This window comes from Furipterus horrens, unplaced genomic scaffold (assembly GCF_987537825.1).
Source record: "Furipterus horrens unplaced genomic scaffold, mFurHor1.1.pri manual_scaffold_1, whole genome shotgun sequence".
In the NCBI taxonomy this organism is placed as follows: Eukaryota; Metazoa; Chordata; class Mammalia; order Chiroptera; family Furipteridae; genus Furipterus; species Furipterus horrens.
In genome coordinates this window covers 9,497,415-9,516,886 of record NW_028327171.1, presented here as the reverse complement: position 1 = coordinate 9,516,886, position 19,472 = coordinate 9,497,415, and the positions used below count along the sequence as shown (strand labels likewise).

The 19,472-nt window shown below is 56.8% G+C and overlaps 1 protein-coding gene across 2 annotated transcripts; it reads left to right on the top strand.

The window, feature by feature from the left end:
- Positions 1-9,809: 9,809 nt before the first annotated feature.
- On the top strand, positions 9,810-17,581 carry CFAP410 (cilia and flagella associated protein 410). 2 transcript variants are annotated; one of them, XM_090272159.1, is made up of 7 exons: positions 9,810-9,979; positions 11,453-11,471; positions 12,852-12,898; positions 13,886-14,115; positions 14,966-15,137; positions 15,875-15,965; positions 17,126-17,581. In XM_090272159.1, exons 1-7 carry the CDS (start codon positions 9,903-9,905, stop codon positions 17,255-17,257), a joined length of 768 nt encoding a protein of 255 aa, XP_090128285.1. In that variant the 5' UTR covers positions 9,810-9,902; the 3' UTR covers positions 17,258-17,581. The 2 variants fall into 2 exon arrangements, with proteins under 2 accessions (XP_090128285.1, XP_090128284.1); XM_090272158.1 differs by having other exon boundaries at positions 15,872-15,965.
- Positions 17,582-19,472: the final 1,891 nt, after the last annotated feature.

Genomic DNA, 19,472 nt, shown 5'->3' with positions numbered 1-19,472 from the left:
GTCATGTGCGGCGCACACACCACATCCTGTGTCCGTGCTTCCTGACATTTGTTCACTGCTTTCATTTTCCAAAAGGAAAAAGAAAAAAACTCCCTACTAAGCACAAAGTGGTTTCAGGTTGTGGCACAGCTCTCTACCCACGAGACAAGTCCCTAAAAATCAGAACAAGTCTCCTTTTCTCAGGTCCTTTACTTCCAGCACTGACGCCACTGTCTCCATCCACCAAGGACACAGTGGGCAGCACAATGAGTCTCTTGAGGCCATGATGCCCGAGACCACCTCCTACAATGTGTCCCCCAAGTCACCCCACAATGACACCCCATGATGTCTTCCATGGAGTCACACTCCTCCCAGTGTCCCTGCAGGTGCAAAAGAGGGTCTCTTGGGGCAAGAGAATCACAAGGTCTCACCTCCCCCTCCCACCCAGAAGCCCTTTCTGGCCACATCACCTTCCACCACAATGACGGTCACTCCTGGACAGGCCCTCCCCTGCCCACGCACCCGGCTTCAGCATGCGGTCATGTGCTCCGAGGAGGTGCGAGGGAACTGTTGGGGAGCGAGGCCCCCGCCCAGCCCTCCCTTGGCTCAGCTCAGCCCAGGGTACCTGCGATTCAGCCACCTGGCCACTGACCTTGAGCGAGTGCTCTCAGTGACATCCAGGGCTCAGGCCAACCCTCACCTCTGCATCCACACTCCCTCCGTCCCCACCGCCCCCTGGCCAGGCTCACTCCCAGATCCCAGACCTTCCCGGAGGAGGCTCACTTCCCTCCCACAAAAGCACTATGATAATATACTATGCTGCTGTGACAAGCCATACACAAGTGGACGAGGCCTTGGCACTGGGTGGTTGGCAAGGCCAGCAGAGTTTGGAGGTGGCGCTACTAAAAGCCTACATTGCTCTGTGAAGAGCGCACAAGTCTGGAAGGGCAGCTCCTTTCACTCAGGTCTTGAAGGATGGGGGCACCCAGGGCTTCGGGAACATGACCCAGGAAGAGGGCCACTGCTAGGCCCATGTTCAGTGGAGCCATGGAGGCAGGTGACCCAGACCCACTGAGTCCCCGTCATGAGATTCCAGCCCAGGCGGGACCCCGCCCCAGGGTCTGGTGGCTGTCCCATGCCTATCCCACCACTGTCTTTTGGAAGCACATGACTCATCTGGTTTCACAGGTTCACAGCTGGAGAGAAACCTGCCTCTGGACAAATCTGCCTCCAGTCTCCCCCTCATCTGATTTAAATAAGGTTTAGATGAGAATTTGGACTGCAGAGCGGATGCTGGAGTGAGTTCAGACTTTGGAGGCTGCTGGGATGTAGTGAATGTACTTTGCATGTGAGGAGGACATGGATTTGGGGGGAACAGTAGTGGAATGCTCTGTTCTGAACGTGTCCCCTAGCGTGTTGAAGCCCTAACCCCCTGGGTGACGGTATTGGGAGGTGGGGCCTGTGGAAGGTGAGTAGATCGTGAGGATGGAGCCCTCGTAATGGAATTAGTGTCCTTATAAAGGAGACCCCAGAGAGCTCCCTGTCCCTTCCCTTCCACCATGTGAGGGCACAAGGAGACATCTGCGCCTGGAAGGGAGCCCTCGCCAACCCTGCCAGCACCCTGATCTCAGACTCCCAGCCTCCAGAACTGTGAGAAGTAAACTTCTGTTGCTTATACACTGGCCGTCTGTGGCGTTCCGTGACGGCAGCCCCAACGGGCAGAACAGCAGGAATCAGTGCTGGCTCAGCAGTCCCTCTGGGGTCCTGGCCCAGCGCTCATGTGAGGTGATGCCTTTCCCCCGTGTGGCCCTTGCAGGGCCATTTGCTGTCCTGTGCAGCAGCTCACCTGGCCACATAGCCCGCTGCTGAGGCACACAGCTGAGCTAGAAAGGTTTCCAATTGACAGAGAGGAAAATGAGGCACTGGAAACCTCCCAGGTAGACAGCTACTCTGTCAGGGGGGCTGGGCTAGAGATGGCTCCTGCCCCCTCTTCAGGGCTGGGCCCTGCGCAGGACAAGGACAACAGGAGAGTAGGAATGACATGGGCTGAGCAGCAGACAGAGGTGTGTGCCATGAAGGACCTGTATTAGGAAACTCAGAAGCGTTCTTGTTCATGTTCACATTTCTCAGACAGTTGCCCATCTCAGCACAGTGTCTAGAGCGCTCTGAAAGTAAAGGATGTCCAAGAAGATAGATAGACAGACAGATGGACACACAAGAAGAATTTGGCACACAAAATGCACACCTATAAATATCACCCAGTACAGGACACCTCCTCACAAGAATGTGGAGCTGTTGCCATAGAGAGAGCAGCCTGAACAGGGCCAAGGCCCATGTGTGGTGAGTGTCTGAATCTGAGCTCTGCGCTGAGCAATCCCCAGGAGGACAGAGGTGCTGAGGGGACTCACAGGGACAGAGCACAGGTGCAGGAGGAAGGGGCAGTCCACACCTTCTGTTCCAGCTCTGAGCCTCGGGTTCCTGAGTTCCAGGTGTGGTGGGCTGGAAGACCCCACCCTTGGTGTAAACCACCCCCACCCCCAGGAACAGACACCAAGGCCAAAAGAATAAAATTCCTGGGCACAAATTTTACAGCTGCCACGTGAACCCAAGACCAGGGGGACTCAGAGAGACAGGGGCCCCTTGTACCCCACCTACCTCAGCCCAAAAGACTCACCAGGTAACAGAGCAATGGACTTTGTATGTGGGGCTGGCCCTGGGCACACTGGTCAGTGGCTGGCAGTGCACCCCTTTCTCCTTTTCTCTCTAAATCGTGTAGCTGCTCCCTGCCACTCCTTTCCCAGCGTCTTCTGAACTCCTGGCTACGCACACCAGGGGCAGAGGAATTGGGTCCTGTGGTCTTATCCAGGGGTCCAGAGCAAGAGCCCAAATCAGCAACACACACGGGGGCAGACCCTGTCCCCTTCCTGTAGCAGCGCCTGTGACCCAGAGCCAAGGCTGGCCATGGCAGGGCAACCCAGCGGATGCCTGCGCCCCAGCCTCTTCCGGTGCTCTGACCCCACACCCCGACCCGACCCGTGAGCCTGCACTCTTCCCAGCGTCCCAGCGTCCCAGCGTCCCAGCCACGTCCCAGCTCGCATCCTCCCTGGCCAGAGCCATGGTCTCCGCACCCGCGGCGCACGCACCCTACCAAGCCCGCGTCCCCTGACCGCCGCACGTTCTCCCCCAGTCCGCAGCTCCGCCCAGCGCTGACCCGGCTACCTCGCCACCGCACCCCGCTGGTGTTCACCGCGGCCAGAGCGCGGTCCGGGCGTGTACCTGCTGGGAGCGCCCCGTGCCCGTGTTACTCGCGCCGCTGTTCAGGATGGCCGCCCCAGCCCCGCAGGACTGCCTGCATCCTGAGCCAAGCGTGCGCCCCGCGCCCGCTGCCCTCCGCACCTTCCGCGTGGTCTGCAGCGAGCGCTCTGCGTCACTCAGCTGAAGAGCGCAGCTCGCTGCGTCCCGCGCCCGCGGAGAGAGCCGAGGACAAGCTGGCCGATCCCAAACACCTGACCTGCGAGTCTGGCCTCCCCAGAGACCCCTGGGCCAGCACTCTTGCGAGTGTTTGCCTCCTGAGGGGCTAGGGGCAAGTTTCTCAGTTAAACAGCGATTCTCCTCAAGTCCTAAACCCGCGAGTGGGGGGCGGGGCAGGGTAGAGGAGGGGGTGCCAGCGGGAGGGGCATGAGACTCAAGTGGGTCTGGGACTCGGTGAGCCACTCCTACGATGACCCCCTTGGACTCTGCAGCTGCCCCCACCCCACTATGGCAGTTGCTGGCCCCTGGTAGCACTGCCCTGCCCATTCTCAGGACTAGCAGAGACTGAGTTTTGACTCCTAAAAAGAGGAACAAGCTTTCCCTAAAGGCCCAACCACAGTTCTCTTACCCCACAGAGGCCCTCTGCCCTCTCCTTCAGGCTGCCAGCTCAAAATGCCCCACGGCCACCCCTGGTTCTGAGTCCCAGGAAGTGCCTGAGGGCTGCCAGCTGACTCCTGGCTGACCAGCTTCCCTCTCATTTCCTCCCCTGGGTTCACTGACCTAGTGTCGTCCAGACTTCTGCCCAGCACGCCCTCCTCTGAAAAGCCCCTATCCTTCACCTGCCCCCGCCTCCCCACAAAGGGGACAGCTGGCAGTACCACAGGTCCACGGGCTGGCGGATGTCCCCTGTCTCACTATCCCGCCATCCAGAGATCTCCAGCAGCTGTGGGGAAGGTGCCAGAACCCACCAGGGCCCCTTGTACAGGGCAGCACTTGATTATTTTGTTCAGACACTTTGAGAGGCATGAAGGCAGCTGGAGCCTCTCCTGCAAAGCAGTTAGCACCGCGGAATAGAAGAATGGGGAGCAGTGGGTGTCATGCCTCTGCTGGACCACACATGGCAGGTGCACAGCCCTCCGCCCGTCACTGCTGCGTCCTCAGAGCCCCGCAGCTTGTCAGCACCAGGTGGTAGCCTGCTGCAGGAGAAAGCTTGCTACGACTGCCCCAACCTGGAGAGGCGTCTGTGACCTGCCAGTATCAGCTGCTGGGTGTTAGCAGCTGTGTCCAGACCCTCATGCAATTCACCTCCCCCCTGTGGGGGGGGGGGGGTCGGGCATCTCATTTACCGAGAGCGTGCTGGGGACTGTCAATATTTCATGAGACAGTGATAATGGCAGAGCTGTGTGGTGGACAGGCACACGGGTTGGCTTTTGTTTCCAATTAGCCCAGACCCCCGTGGGAACCTCGTTTGAGGTAAAGTAGTTCAGGAAACAAGCTTCTGACAAAACATCTATGCCCACGTTGTCCCCGAGTGGCCCCTTCCTTTCTAGAGAACCACACGTTGCACAAGAAGGCCCCGTTCCGTCTACCAGGACACATCACTGCAAGAGCAATTATGAAACGTTCTTCCCATAAAAATCAAAAGACATTTGACTATAAAACAGGAACACAGCATGTACTGGTCTTGATGGAGGGTTCTTTTAAGTTCAGATCCAGGCTGTGCCAAGCAGAGGGCTTTTTCACCACAGGGACATCTTGCCCAAGATAAAGAGCCCCTTGCCCTGGCAGCCAGAAGAAAACCGCAATCAGTGAGTGAGATGGCAATTTGACCCTGTGACACAGATGTGCTCTGGTCATGAATAATACACAGGAGAACCACAGAGGGCAGGAGGGCCCAGAGGCGGGAGCCAGCACACCAGAGCTAGAGCAGGGGCTGTAGACTTCCTGTATGAGGCCTGATGGTAAATATTTCAGGCTTTGCAGGCCCACAGTCTCTGTCCCAACTACTCAACTCTGCCGTTGCAGCCAGAAAGCAGCCATTAGCAAAGCATGGATGGGCGTGGCTGTGTGCCAATAACACTTTATCTACAGACATAGGCAACGGCTGGGGCTGGCTTTCTGACTCCTGGTCTGGAGAGAGCACAAGAGAAGTGAGCTTTGTGCAGGGGGACACCATTGTTTTCCTTGATTTCTTAAGTCAACGGGTCGCTTGCATTCCAGAACCATCTTATCACAAGACTTCCCATGAAATGTAAATGAAAGTGAAGGTGCTACACAGGAGAACAGAGTACAGCCTGTGGCACAGCTACTGCGGACACTCTCGTGGCTGCATGTCTACGCAGGACTCTCTAACAGGGGGTACGTTTCCATAACAACAGTGCTGAGCATGGAACTGGAAATGGCCCCTTGCCTGCATAATCTCTCAGGACACTGAGTAAAATCAGTAAATGCAGGTTGCTTTTCTCTTCTACACGTATGTTCCAGGTCTGAATGCAGGTCTGAAACATGTCTGCAGTCCATCCTTCCTGACCTCCCAGCACTAGCCTCAGGTCCTTGGAGGAGGTCACCACACACACCCTCCTTGCCAGGTGCCATGCTAACCTCCCCATGTTTGCAGTCAAGACCCACTGTGGCAGAAGACCTCATGCCCTATTTGTTGTGAGAGAGCTATGGCTCAGGGAAACTAAGTAACTTGCCCATGGACCCCCAAGGGGCCCCACACTCTCTCTCTGTCCCTCCTCCTCCCTACCTCATCACTTACTCTGGGAGGCCCTGTGGTGAGAATAAAACCTTCTGTCCACAGCTGTCTGAATGGGCTTGGAAGACCTCACCCAGGTCATCAGAGACCGCAGCCTGGCCCACAGCTTGACTCCACAGGAGACCCCTAGCCAGGCACTCCCAGACTCCTGACCCTCAAAAACTGAGATGATAAATGTCCATTGTCCTGTGATGCTAAATCTGGGGCAGTTTGTAATGCAGCCACCGATAACCCACCTGTAACATTGGAAAGATGAGGTGCTGTGACCTTGGTGGGGGAGGGGGGTGAGTGGAGCAAAGGGGAGGCCCAGGGTGCTGTGTGGTCAGAACACCTTTGCCAGCTGGGCCTGAGGGGAGTCCCTTTCCGGGTGCCAGCACCCTGCTGGTGGCAGCTAGAAACCCCTTACCACCACTTTAAATCCTGGGAGTGCTGGACCCATCCAACTGCAGAAAGCAGTTCTGCTCACTTAAGACCAGGAGCCCCAGGCTGCATCCCTGACAAGCAGGTGCTCTGTGAGGCCAGGTGGCCCATCGAGCTGTGCACCTTGTACCACAGGGTCCTGCCTTTGTGACCCTACCACCAGGGACTGGCAGAGGGGCCTGCTCTTGGGCAGCAGGGAGAAGGGCAGGTAACTTCCCTGGGCCTGTGTCGTCTCTGCCAGAGCAGCACCGTCACCAAAAACTGCACAGGGGCCCAGAACCCTGTAGGCCATCTGGCAGCAAGAAGTGCCTGCCATCTCCCTGTAGTCCCTAGGGCTTCAAAGAGCCAGTAAGGAGGAGTTGTTGTAGGTATATGCACAGGAAATGCTGCTTGCGAGGTTTTGGGGAGACACACAGGCCTGGGAACCAACATGGCAGAAATGAATCTCATGACTCAGCTGGATTAGAATTGGATTCAGACAGCAAGGCCTTTAGAGATGCCAATTACTTGTTTTTTAATTCTCACCTGAGAATATGTTTATTGATTTGAGAGAGAGAGACATCAATGTGAAAGAGAAATATTGATCAGTTGTCTCCCATATGCACTCCAACTGGGGACTGAACCCGCAATCTAGGTGTGTGCCCGGAACAAGATTTGAACACACAACCTTTTGGTGTACAAGACAATGCTCCAACCATGCCACCCAGCCAGGGTAAAATTACCTTTTTTTATAAGAGAAAGCAGAGACCATCAGGGCCACAGTAACAAACCCAAGGCCCTGTCCACATGGGAATGCCATGAATGGAAGCCCCAGAGCAATGGCTGGGAGAAGGATGTCTCCCCTGGAATAATGCAGTCTGAGCAGGGAACACGAGGAAAGGGTGTGGTGGTCACCTCTCCCATGGCCACTGAGGCCAGAAGCAGCCGTGGTTCCCCTTTCTTCTCCATCATTCCTCTGGGTCTCCTCCACGCAGGCCAGCTGTCAGGCATTGCGTAGCCACAGGTTCCAGGTGTCATGGGACCCATGCCGGGCCGCTCCCCAGACTTGCACCTAACTCACTGGGAGAAAGTCTTCTCTCCACTGGACTTGACACCATAGTGGGTAGCCTGGAGCGGAGGATGTGGAGCACCTGGATTCAGCAATTGGAGGGGTCGGGGTGGGTAGAGGTCTGGCAAGATAATGAAGACTGAGACCCTGGATCAAGCCATGCTTGAAGCCGTACCCTTGGCTTCTCTGTCATATGAGCCGATGTTTCTCTTTTGGTTTAAGCAAGTTTGGTTGCGCTTCTGTCTGTCGGGGTTTGTTTAAGGAAGCACCCCCCCCCCATGAGGATTATGAAATACAAAATATATTGTAGTAATTTGACTTGACACATCTGTGGAAGGAGCCAGGGACTCAGACGTCCAAAAAGAGAACTTGGAGAAGGGAGTCACCGAGCAGCGCCCCAGGCAGAGCCACTATTGGGAAAAAGAGCACATGCCACAGGGAAGACCCCACCATGCATCTTGTTCCTCTCTGCCACCTGAATGGGGAGACCTTTGGGGAGGGATGGCCACTATTCCTCTTCTACCTTCCAAAGCGCAGGCCAGTTTCTCTCTGGGACAAGTCCCCCAGAGCTACACAGGGAGGGAGTTCTGGGAAGGGCACAGTGACACAACTCAAACCACTACACTTGTACTTATTGTGCAGAGTCCCCGCTTTAGAAATGTCACTTGAATCACGAGGACCTTCAACTAATTCAAACCCAACCACCCTCTCCATGAGCTACCTACAAATGGCAAGGACTGCAAGAAGCACCCAAGTGAGCAAGTCTGTGTCCTCCTCCTCCTCCCCTCCATGGGAGCCCGGCCCCAACTTCAGCCGAGAAGAGAAGCAGACATTTCTTATCAGATGCCAGCCTACCTGGACGTGGGGGCAGTGGTCCCTGCTCTCTAGTGACTCCTCTGTGCCCGGAAATCACACATCCTGAATACAAATCCTTGACCCACTCTGGGAAGACCTATGGGGTCCTCCCACCTCTCTCCCCCATCACCTATGCAAAACTCTCTAGGTGCAGCCCTCTTGCAGGAAGGCCCACCCACATGGGCACTGTCAAGGGACAGGGGCAGATGCCACTTCTTATGACTAACAAGGATAGAGAGCTGGGGTCCAGGCCACAGCCCTTCCTGGCATGGCTTGCCCCAGACCCAACTGGTCACTTTACCTGGGCCACACCAGTCCATGTAGAAGGACAATGGGCCATCTCAGCCAGGTGGAGTCAAGCCTGGGACCAACAACCCTAAAGCCCTCTTCCCATCAGCTGACGGCCCAATGGCATCTGTCACAATGTACAACGCCCTGCCACATGCCAGCTCGGCCTCCCCCAGAACCAACTCCTGCACATACTTGCTTTCTTCCCCCTGTGGCAGCATGCTTATCTATACCTTGGACAGTCTCTCTGGATGCTGCTGCACCATCTCTTGGCCCAGCCTGCTCTCCACGGTTCCTGGCAGCCCTTACTTTGCCTCTCTCACTTAACCTAGATCCCCAGTTAGGACAGCCTGGGCCTACTCGAAGCTTCCTGCAACTCTACATGTGGCTGAGCTGTGTCGGTATTCCTCTTAGCTCAAGCCTCTTTAAGTCAGATGGTCCTCTGCCTGCTTGCCAGCTAAGAACTTGGAACACATTACTTTGAGGCGCCCTATTCTCCCAAAACCTACACTGACCCAACGACCACTCACAGCCATCCTGAGCACCCACCCTTCCTCATTCTCCAGCCTCCAGGCCATCATATTCCTGGACCGTTTCCTCCCTGTGATGGACCCAGAGTGCCCCTGCAGGCCACCACCCAAACCCTGGCTTTCTGTGACTGCAGGCTTCCAACATGAGCCATCCTCTTCTTCTGATACCTGGGACAGGTCCCCACAAGGCCAAGACTGAAGCCAGTGTCTGAGAGCTCTGATTGGCAGACCAAAGCCAGGACAGGGGCCTAGCGGAAAAGTTCTTTTGCTCTTGTCACCCCTAACTCATCTCAGGTCACAAATGCCTTAATATAATTTGCAGCCCAGGTAACCTTTACATTCTAAAAGGTTTAAATACTGGTGAGGTCTCTTCTAGGGCTGGCCCCATGTCTTTCGGAGGTCGGGGCTCAGAACTGAGGGATCGGAGGTCGGGGCTGCAGCTTAGGACTTCGGGCTGAGGCTGGACTCCCGTTCCCAGTCGCTGAAGAAAGACGTCAGAGCCAGGCGTCTTCACGCCGAGCTACGCGGAACCGGGCGCTCGGCCCTTGGGGCGTTAGTGGGCAGTGCCATCGCTGGGACGGAAGCCCAGGTGGCCCGCACTGCGCTCGCGCCACCCCGCCCCCTCACCAGGAAGCCAATGGGCTCTCAGGACACGCCCCTAACGACGCTGGCCCCTCCCCCTGGAGACGCGCGCTGTGGAGCCGAAATCCTCTAGGGTAGTGTGGCAGGTCCCAGCCCGGCCGGTGGCTGGGGGTCCCAGCGGCTCATCGCCATGAAGCTGACGCGCAAGATGGTCCTGTCCCGGGCCAAGGCCTCAGAGCTGCACAGCGTGAGGAAGCTCAACTGCTGGTGAGGCCCAGAAGCCTGGGGCCCTACGCTGCCCGCATCACTGCCCTGGAGCGGGGATCCCCGCCCGCCACCCCCTCCCCGGGTTGGGGTCCCGTGCTTGGCACCTCCGCCCTGGCATGTGGCACCCCGCCCTGGGTTGGGGCCTCTCCGCTCGGCACCTCTGCCCAGGCATGGGGCCCAGCCTTACATCTCTGCTCTGGGGCGGGGCTGAGAATGGCCTCTATAGGGGTCAGTCGGGGTGGAGGAGGGCACCTCCAGCCCAGTCTTCCTGGCCCCTGGCCCAGGCTGGCGTTCCGGGTCCCAAGGGCCCACAGCCTCTGGGAGGTGCTGCCACAAGCTCAGGTGTCCACTGGCAAAGGTCATTCCAGAATTTTCATACTCACACACCCCACCCTTCTCGGGGTGGTATTTGGCTCCAAATCTACTATCCTTGCTTGAAACAGTTAGAATTACCTTGAAGACTTGTTACAGGGCTTCTAGATAGCTTTAGTGGGACAGATGGTTCCCTCTGTGACCGGGTCTGATTTCTGACATTGCTACTCATGGGGAGCCAAGTCTTTGAACAAGGTGGGAGAGCAAGGGGATTAAAACCATTTCTAAGGGAAAGAAAAGTGAACTGAGACACTTCAGCAATGATTTAATCATTTTTGTAACTGAGTCCTACGAGAAAGGAGCTGTCCCCAGGGAGGCGACAGCAGGATAGAGGTCAGTGCAGGCTCCACGGCAGGGTGGTCTAACAGGGCCAAGGCCGGACCAGAAGCACTTCATGAACTCCTGAAAGAGGTACAGGTGTTCACCAGGTGTTCAGAGCGAGGCTTCACACGTGACTGTGAACTGGACAGTTCAGGTGGGGGGTAGGGGGCCCAGCCAAGCACAGGTCTTCCTCCCGCTAGGGTGTCAGCAAATTGCCTGTAGAGTAGGAGCTCTGCTTATTTGTTAAAAAGCTTTCCTCCTTGCTCTGGTGCAACTGGTGCTTTGGCCACAACATCCCCTGTCATTCATCTTGAATAATGCATTTCTTTGTTCTGCACGGGGTGATCATGCTTGCTCTAAGCAGGGAGAAACAACACCCTATTTCAGACTTTTAAAAGTGTTTCATAAGTTGCATGTTTAGCCTTTGAACTTGGCCTCTTAGAAAGACTCCTTTGTTTGTTTACATCGGTGAGGGAAATGATCCTGCTGCCACAGTCTAGAGAATGAGTCAATCTTGTGTCCTCTAAATGGAGCAGCCTCTGCTGCTCCTCAGTCCAAGAAGCAGCTCTCAGGCACCAAATATATGTATGGTTTTGTTGAAAATCAACCATGAAACAATTTTTGACACCTTTGTCAGTTACCTGGGCCAGCTTTTACTTCACTGGTGAAAGTTCATCTTCCAGTTTGTAGGCATTTGCTGTTAATTTTTGGAGTCATTTAAAATTTTTTTAATATTAATTGTTAACAAAATTAAAGTTCATATGTCTTTTCTTTCCCCAGGGGCAGCCGTCTCACAGATGTAAGTATTATGCCAACCCTGATCTCCAAAGTTGTAGCTTCTTCCACAAGGGAGTGTTAAGTCAATAGAACTGCGCCCATTCCATTCAGGCCCCAGTCTGGTACTTTGTTCATTTAGTTGTTGTAAGGCAGAACCACTAATTAAAAAAAAATTAAAAAAAAAATTCTAGCACCCAAGTTTATTTTGACATTTTCTTAAACATGTTGCTGAGAGGCTCCTGTGTCCACAAAGGTCACACAGAAGAGAGGGCAGCCCTGCTCAGACCTGGGGAGGAGCCCCGGGGCTGGGTTTACTTTACAGAGAAGTACACTCAGTTGGGGGTCCCTCTGGGTTCCTGGACTTTGTGTCACCGAGTAGGAGGTTCCCCACTTCAGCTCCTCCTCTTGGTCACATCCAGCTTCATGTTCCCCACCGATTGCAGGAAAAGATGGGACCTTGTGGGGTGAGGGAACAGTGCACAGCACTGAGTGAGCTGTGGGTCTGTGAATAGATTTCTTCTTTCTCTCTCGCTCCTAGAATGAATGCCGGCAGCTTGTGCAGAGTGAGTGCCAGTCATTCCGTTCTTATCTACTTTTGTCACTTGAACTGTACCTCTCCTTAAAAACAAAGTTTGAATGCTGCTGAGCTACTGGGCTGTCCAGAAAAGCCGAGTCCACCTCACGCAGTAGCCGAGGAACTGCATATTTCGCAGAAAAACAAACAAACAAAACACCACCAGTGCACCGTGAAGCATCCTGACCAGACCACGAGCTTGCTGTGGTCAGGGACCATCTAGCTTCATGCCTGGTGAATGGCAGGCACTGCGGTACTTGGGGGCCGCACCACTGAACAACCTAACAGGCCAGGGAGCTTTGGACTCGCTTGAGCGCCTGGCTGCTCTTGCCCTGAGTCAACAGTGTTAACCCCAGCTGAGATCCCTTTTTCAACCCTGTCAATCCTGCCCAGCTGTGTTGGCAAGAAGGGGCTTAACTCCTCTTCCTGTAGATCAGGGACAACAAGTAGAAAGGTTCTCTGTCCAGCATAGGGGGCATTGAGATCCCCTTACTTGATGTCCTGAGAGGGCTTCTAAAATTAGGACTGCTCTGTCTTGGTGGCCAGCAGTGTTTGATGGCATGATGCTGTTGGAAAGCACTAGAGAGAGCACACGTTTCTCCTCCAGGCAGAGGGGCTGTCTGGGCTGCAGAGTGGAGTGGAACGCAGAGCCTGTGTGCTCTTGTGGAGTCAGTGTGCGGGGAGGCGGGGAGGGCGGCTACCTCACTTAGACCTGGGAGGTGGCGTTGACTGTGGCTCCCATTGTTTCTCTGTTGGGCCGGTAGAGAGAAGTGATGTCACAACGCCAGTGCCCAACAGCGTTTGCAAGCACATTCTTTTCCTCCCCAGATCTCCATATGCCGGGAAATGCCCAGCCTGGAAGTGATCACCCTCAGGTACCTGAATGCCTGCTGTCACTCTAAGTCACTGTGGCTTGAAAGAGGAGAGGGGCCTAGAGAATTTGAAAACTCCCCAGGAAAGTCAGGGAGGGCCGCTGGCTTCTTCGCTCCACCTGAGCTCCACCCTCCTTTCTGGAGCTTCACCTGGGCCTCCCCGCTGCTGCGTCCCTGCCCGCCGTCGCTGTGGGTCACTGAGGGCAGCCCCCCAGTGATGGGCAGCCACCCTCATCATGGCCACACCTGCCCCCAGTGCCCCACCGCCCCCAGCCTTCCCTGACCTGTTTCCATCACTGCTGGGAACTCGGCCACTCTCTGTGTATCACATGCTCTGTCGTCAATAAGTCACCTCTCTTTGAGTCGTGGCATTTTAACAGACTGAGGAAACCCTGAGTGAACCAAATTCTGTCATTAGGATCTTTGGGACTTCAGCAGCTGGGGAGTTTGGAGGGTCTGCTCCGAACGCCCTCCTGCCCGCTCTGGACCCAGGGTGGTAGCCGACGCTGTGGATCCCGGCAGCTCTGATGCCGGCGTGCTTCCTGCAGGTCCCCCTGTGTAAAACCTGATGGGGCTGAACTCTACAGGGAAGGCAGACTGTCCCTTTATGGCAGTTCAGAAGGTTCTGGAACTCTCCCTGAGTGTTGCAGTTGTCAGCCCCAGGTCCTGTGCAGACCCCTGTGACTTACCTTCCTGATCAGATGTATGGCCACCCTGTTTGTCCCTCGTTAGCCCTCCACTCCTCCTTTGCAGCTCCCTGAGCCACCCAGTGGGTGCTCGTGCTGCCCCTCGCCCTGGCCCAAGCCTCTCGGGTCTGGGCCTTCCCGTGGAATAAATGAACAAACGATTTACAGCTGTGCCCAGGCTAAGGCCCAGCCCCGCCCCCCGCCGCCGCCCCCCCGGGGGCAAAGTTCAGGCCTCTTTGCCTGGGTTTCCCCCCCTGGAACTCAAAATAATGCCACACAGACGCTCACCACGCTGTCTTTGCAGCGTCAACGGTGTGTCCACCCTGGAGCCCATGAGCCAGTGCCAGCAGCTGAGCGAGCTGTACCTGCGGAGGAACCGCATCGCCAGCCTGGCCGAGCTCTCCTACCTGAAGGGCCTGCCGCGCCTGCGGGTGCTGTGGCTGGCCGAGAACCCGTGCTGCGGCGCCGACCCCCACCTCTACCGCATGACCGTCCTGCGCAACCTGCCGAACCTGCAGAGGCTGGACAACCAGAGTAGGTGAACACCCTGAGCCCACCCCTGTGGGGGCCCCCCTCTGCCCCTTTCTGCAGAGCCCTGGCCTCTCAGGACATTGCAGACGGCACCCCCTCTAGAGTCTCCCAGAAGGAACGCCCTGGGTTTGTGCTTCTTTCAAAGTGTCCCTGTGATTCCATTACGGGGACGCAGCCCCATGTGCCGAGCACAGGATTGCGGGTGAACCTCACATGTCTCGTTTGTCCACCCCACTGTCAACCCACACTGGGCCGGTTTTTTGTTTGCTTGTTTTTTCTGTTAAGACCACTCTGCCCCAAACACGCATCCACATGCCCTGGCAAGTGTGAGGAGGTCCGGGTGTGCCGAACGGCGTCACTGCTGGGCCAGGGGGACCCAGGGGGGTCGTGCCCCTGTGCCCAGGGAGCTGTGGGCTTTGTGCTCCTGCCTCCGGAGTCCCACCCGTTCCCAGGGGCTGGGCCTTTTCTCTGGTTTGTCCGGCATTCTGTGTGCTGGCTCCTAATCCTTGTCTTACAGGCACAGTTATTTTCTCCCAGCTGAACAATTTTAATATAAATAAACTCCAGGGCAATTAAGTCAAATGGAATAAATGCAGTATATTCTGTTCCTTTTTAAAATTTAATTTGAGGTTTTTTTTTTTTTTTTTTTAATGAGTATTTGCTTTTGGGAAATGCTGAAATTCAGATTCACAAGCAATCGTTAGCCATCTGTCATGCCAGGGCTAGTTATGCCTGTGGGGGTGGACGAACAGACACATGTTCTCTAAGGCAGACTGTGCGGAGTGCCACAGCATGCAGGGCACACGTGCAGTGAGGCCACTCAGAGCTTTTGCCCCTCTTCTTCCCCTCGAAGCTGTGACTGAGGAGGAGCTGTCCCGGGCAGTGGTGGAGGGAGAGGAGGTCACAGCCCCCAGCAGAGCGGGCCCAGGGAACAGCAGGCCGGAGCTGTCCTATGCCTTGAGTACCATGAACACCACTGCTGACACCCACGGGGACCCACTGAGCTTCGGTGACGAGGACACAAGGTATGCCTGTGGACCTGTCCTGGGTCCTCCTTCAAGAGGAGAGTCCGCCGGCCGTGACTCCTGTCTCCTTCTCTGGGGGTGGGGACGGAGTGGGGAGGAGCAAGCTGCCCAGGGTGGTTCTTGTTCATCAGGCCCTCGATGGCCAAGAGAACGCTCAAGGCATGGCATGTGTGCCAGCGCAGAGCCAGCCCTGTGCAGGGGTGGCCTGGAGGGGGGCCTCAGTGACATGGACTCATGGGCACCTGGGGCCAGTTGGAGGAGGGAATGCCGACTAGAGGGGCCTCCAGCAAAGGAGGGTGGCCTCTGAGGCTGTCCTCTGATTGTCATGGGTGGCTTTGAGCAGAAACTGAACACGGGCAATGTTGCAGAGGCAGCTGTTCCCAGAGGGGCTGCCAGGCTGAGTGCACGTAGCAGATGAAACGCGGTTATTTTCCTGGAGACTCACATGCATCATGTGTGTCTAGTACCACCACCCTTGACCCTGGGCAGGAGCCTGGGGTACAGCAAGGCAGCCCCCAGGGAATCAGAGAGAAATTGATGCTGTAGCACCTTCCCGCCCTGCGGTCCGGTGCTTCTGTCACTCCAGAAGTAAAGTCATGTTATGGGGGTTTCCCTTCGTACTGGGGGTGGCAGAAGCATTGTTTGGCATCTCTTCCTTGCTGTGCTCCAAGGCTCTGGGAATTGACCCTGCTCAGCCTTCATGCACTGTCATCCCCCCCCCCCCCGCCCCCCAGCAGCGTCCAGGGACAGCTCAGTCTGAAGGCCCCCGCCCAGGACCAGTTTCCTTCCTTCTCACAGAGGGAGGCTGCGAGCAGTCGCAAGAACAGGGTAAGTGAGACGCGGGGGTGGCCGCTGGCTGCATCTGCCCGGAGTGGGAACATTGTGGCAGGAGTGGGATGGAGGCCATGGAACCCACAGAGACTGACAGAGTCTGGCCCCAGGGCGGGGAGCGGCCATGGGTCCCCTGCCCGTGCATATGGGGACCACAGGGCCTGAGGCTGCAGGGAGAGCCCCGTGTCTGTGGGGTTGGAGAAGAGGCGACAGCAGCACATGAGCCACAGAGGTTTGCTGCTGTGCAGAGGCCTCCTGCCTCCACTTAGACTACAGTCTCCTCGTCCTGGCTGGGGTGGCTTTGTGTCACCCCACAGTGACCAGGAAGCAGGCCCCGTGGCTCCGAAGCCTTCCCTGTTGGGAGAACGGGTTGTTGACCTAACAAAACATGGGCCGCTGGGAGATGTCACCAAAGCCTGGTCATTTCTAGGTGTCCGTGTGCCACCCATGTCATCCTCATGCGTCTGTTCAGTGACCACTTACAATGCAAGTTTGGTGGGGAGGAGGGGGGCTGGTGCAGAGGTGGGTGAACTGAGGCCCCATCCGTGGAAGGTGCCAGCCCACCCTCCAGGTAAAGCATCACCTGAGAGCTTTGGACAAAAGTGACCACAGATTGAAGGCTGGTCTAAGCAGGTGTCACTGGGCCTGTGGCCCATGTCCGCCACCCCCTCCCCCCACACCCCAGATCACTGCCCCCTTAGGACTTCACTTTCCTCTTCACCGAGGTGGGCACATGGAGCCAGCTTGGTGGCCCACACACACTTCTGCACATTTCAGGAGGACCCTCCGATGTATATAGTGTCAGGAAGCAGGTCTGCCCCAGCGGGGGGCTGAGGCCTGAAGCTCCCGCCACCTCCCCACGCTGGGAGCTCTGCAGATCCTGGGCAGAATGGACCAGATTAAAAATACTGGTTCAACTCAGTGCCCTCCATAAATGTAAACCGAAAACCATTGACCCTGCTTAAACAGGGAGGCCTGCTTCTGGGGAGCAGAGAAGGGGGACGGGATTGGCCCTGCCTCAGGCTGCATGAGTCTCCATCCGTGTGGTCTGCTGGCTTCCTGGAAGGCCCAACCCAGTGGCATGGCATGCTGCCGGCCAGGGTGTGGGCATTGGCGTTGCTGGGGGTGGCAGTCAGCCAGTGACTCTGTGTTCTCAGGACAACATCCTGACTGCCATCCTGCTGCTTCTGCGGGACCTGGACACTGAAGGGCTGGAGGCCGTGCACCAGACTGTGGTCAGCCGGCTGCAGGCCCTGCACAGACAGGAGCTGCAGGAGGACATGGAGTGACCCAGCAGGGACCCTGCACTGCCAGGGCCCCCCCGCAGGACCCCGCACTGAACTCTCAGCATCTTCCTGAGCACCTGGGAGAAGGGGCAGACTGCCACAGCCACGGCCACTGCTGGACCCCAGGCTGAGTCCCAGTACACGGGACTGCGTCCTCAGGAGGCCTCAGCCGACCCAGGAAGGCTGAGCTCTCACTTCGGATGGCACCCAGAGAGGGCACGAGGGGCGTTGTGCACTGGCCAGGCAGACCCCACTCCTGTGCCCACCTGTGCAGGCATCTGGACTTGACCCAGCCCTTCTTCCCAATAAACATTTTCCAAAGTCTGACCTGGAAGTAGGTGTCCGAAGTGACAGACATGGCGTTCTTTGTAAAGGTGAGAGCCATTGCTCATGCATTCTCCCATCAGCCTCTGGCTCAGTCTTGGGGTAGATTTCCAGGCCATGGAGCCTTCCAGAATCATGGCCTCCTTACAGACAGGCTGCCTCCTCAGATTCGCATCAGCAGACACGCACAGCACAGCCACCACCGCTGCCACCTTCCAGCTGGGGAGCTTTTGTTTGGCTGGTGGGCCGGGAGGAAGGCCCTGGACTTCTTAAGAGGCCTTCAGTGATCCAGAGGGTTTGTGCGGACCCTGCATCAGAGGCCTCGGAGGGACAGGCCTGCCACGTCTGCTTGGGGATCCGGCCACAGGTGTTGCAGCGGCTGGGGAAGGATGGCCTTCTGGAAACTGCATCTAAAACATTCTCTTCCTCCGGGAAGAATCGCAGGCCTTGCCATGATGCGCATCATCCAGGTGGTGATGCTTCAGCCCGGAGGCCATTGTAGTGCCCCCAAAAGCCAAGGAAGCATCTACATGGGAGGGGAGCAGTACGATCCCCGAGCCATTAGAGACAAGTCCATTCTCACTGCTGGTGAAATGACTGGGACCGGGGAGGGAGGCAGGATATTATTCCCTCTGCCCCTTTCCTCCCTTTGGGGTGGGAATGTCTGCATCCCTGTGAGTGCTGAGGGCACCTGCCTGTGTGAGAGCTGCACAAACCAAAGCGGTGACAACCACGTGTGCAAGGCAAGAAACCAGTGACAGTGGCAAGTGCTGGCACCTGGCAGACCACGGCTCCTGCATGAAGCTGGAGACCGTGGCACCTGCACTTAGACCCGTGAAGGCCTCCAAACGCTGGATTGGGGGAATCCCTGGGCAGAGGCGGTGCTTGTCCTGGGGCTCTTTTGTAGTCTGTCAGGCCAAGGGGGTGAGCTCTGAGCAGTGGGAGGCAAGGGGTCGCTCTCCGGGGGCGTCTGAGGAGGGGAGCTGCTGGGGCTGTGCAAGGTCTCCCTCATAATTATGGGGGTTTGCTCTCAGTAAAGCTGTGCCTTGGTTAGAACAAGTTAGGGGTGGTCATGTTGAATCATGAACGCCTTCCCTTTCCCCACTCCCCAGGTCAGGCTCACACCAACTCCCCTCCTGCTTGCCCCACGGCCTGGTGCGCCCCATGGACGCATGAATTGGGCCCGTCAGTGTGAGCTGCCTGCCTCAGCCCTTCAACTCTTCACTGCCCACCGCCAGGTCCCTCGCCAGGCCCCCCGCCAGATCGGAGGCTCTATCCGCTCACTGGGCCCCCACTCCCGGCCACCTGCTCGCTTGGTGGCCCTTGAAGCCCTCGTGCTGGACCAAGGACAGCATGTTCAGCCGTGGCCTCTGGTTTTTAACGCAGGCACTTGACAGTCCCCACTCTGAACTTCCCGACTAACGTGAAAGCAGGGATTTTGAGCACAGCAGATCTTGGCACGACACTCCATGTGTGTGTGTGTGTCCTGTTAGGCCCACTTTACACAGGACACAAAGACCCGGGAGGACAGACCAGTCAGCCATCCCCAGGCAAGGCCACACTCATGGCAGGCAGAGCAGACCCGAGGGCCCACCTCTGGAAATGGGCACCCAGGAGCACTCAGGGTTTTGGGCCAACATGATGAGGCTGGTGTGGCTCCCAGCACAGGGCCAGTCCAACCATGCCTACTGTCCCCTGAAGTGACCAAAGCTCCTTCAAGGTCTGTCAGTACATGAAGGCAACCCAAGGGATGAAGGGCCCAGCCTGGTCCCTAGAGGCGCTGAACCAGGCCCTACTGGGAGACCCCCTGCCCAGAATCCCCGATGTGGCCTGTGGGCCTCCCCATAAAACCTCACAGATCCCAGAACCTCGTCCTGAGCCTCTGCAGGGGCTG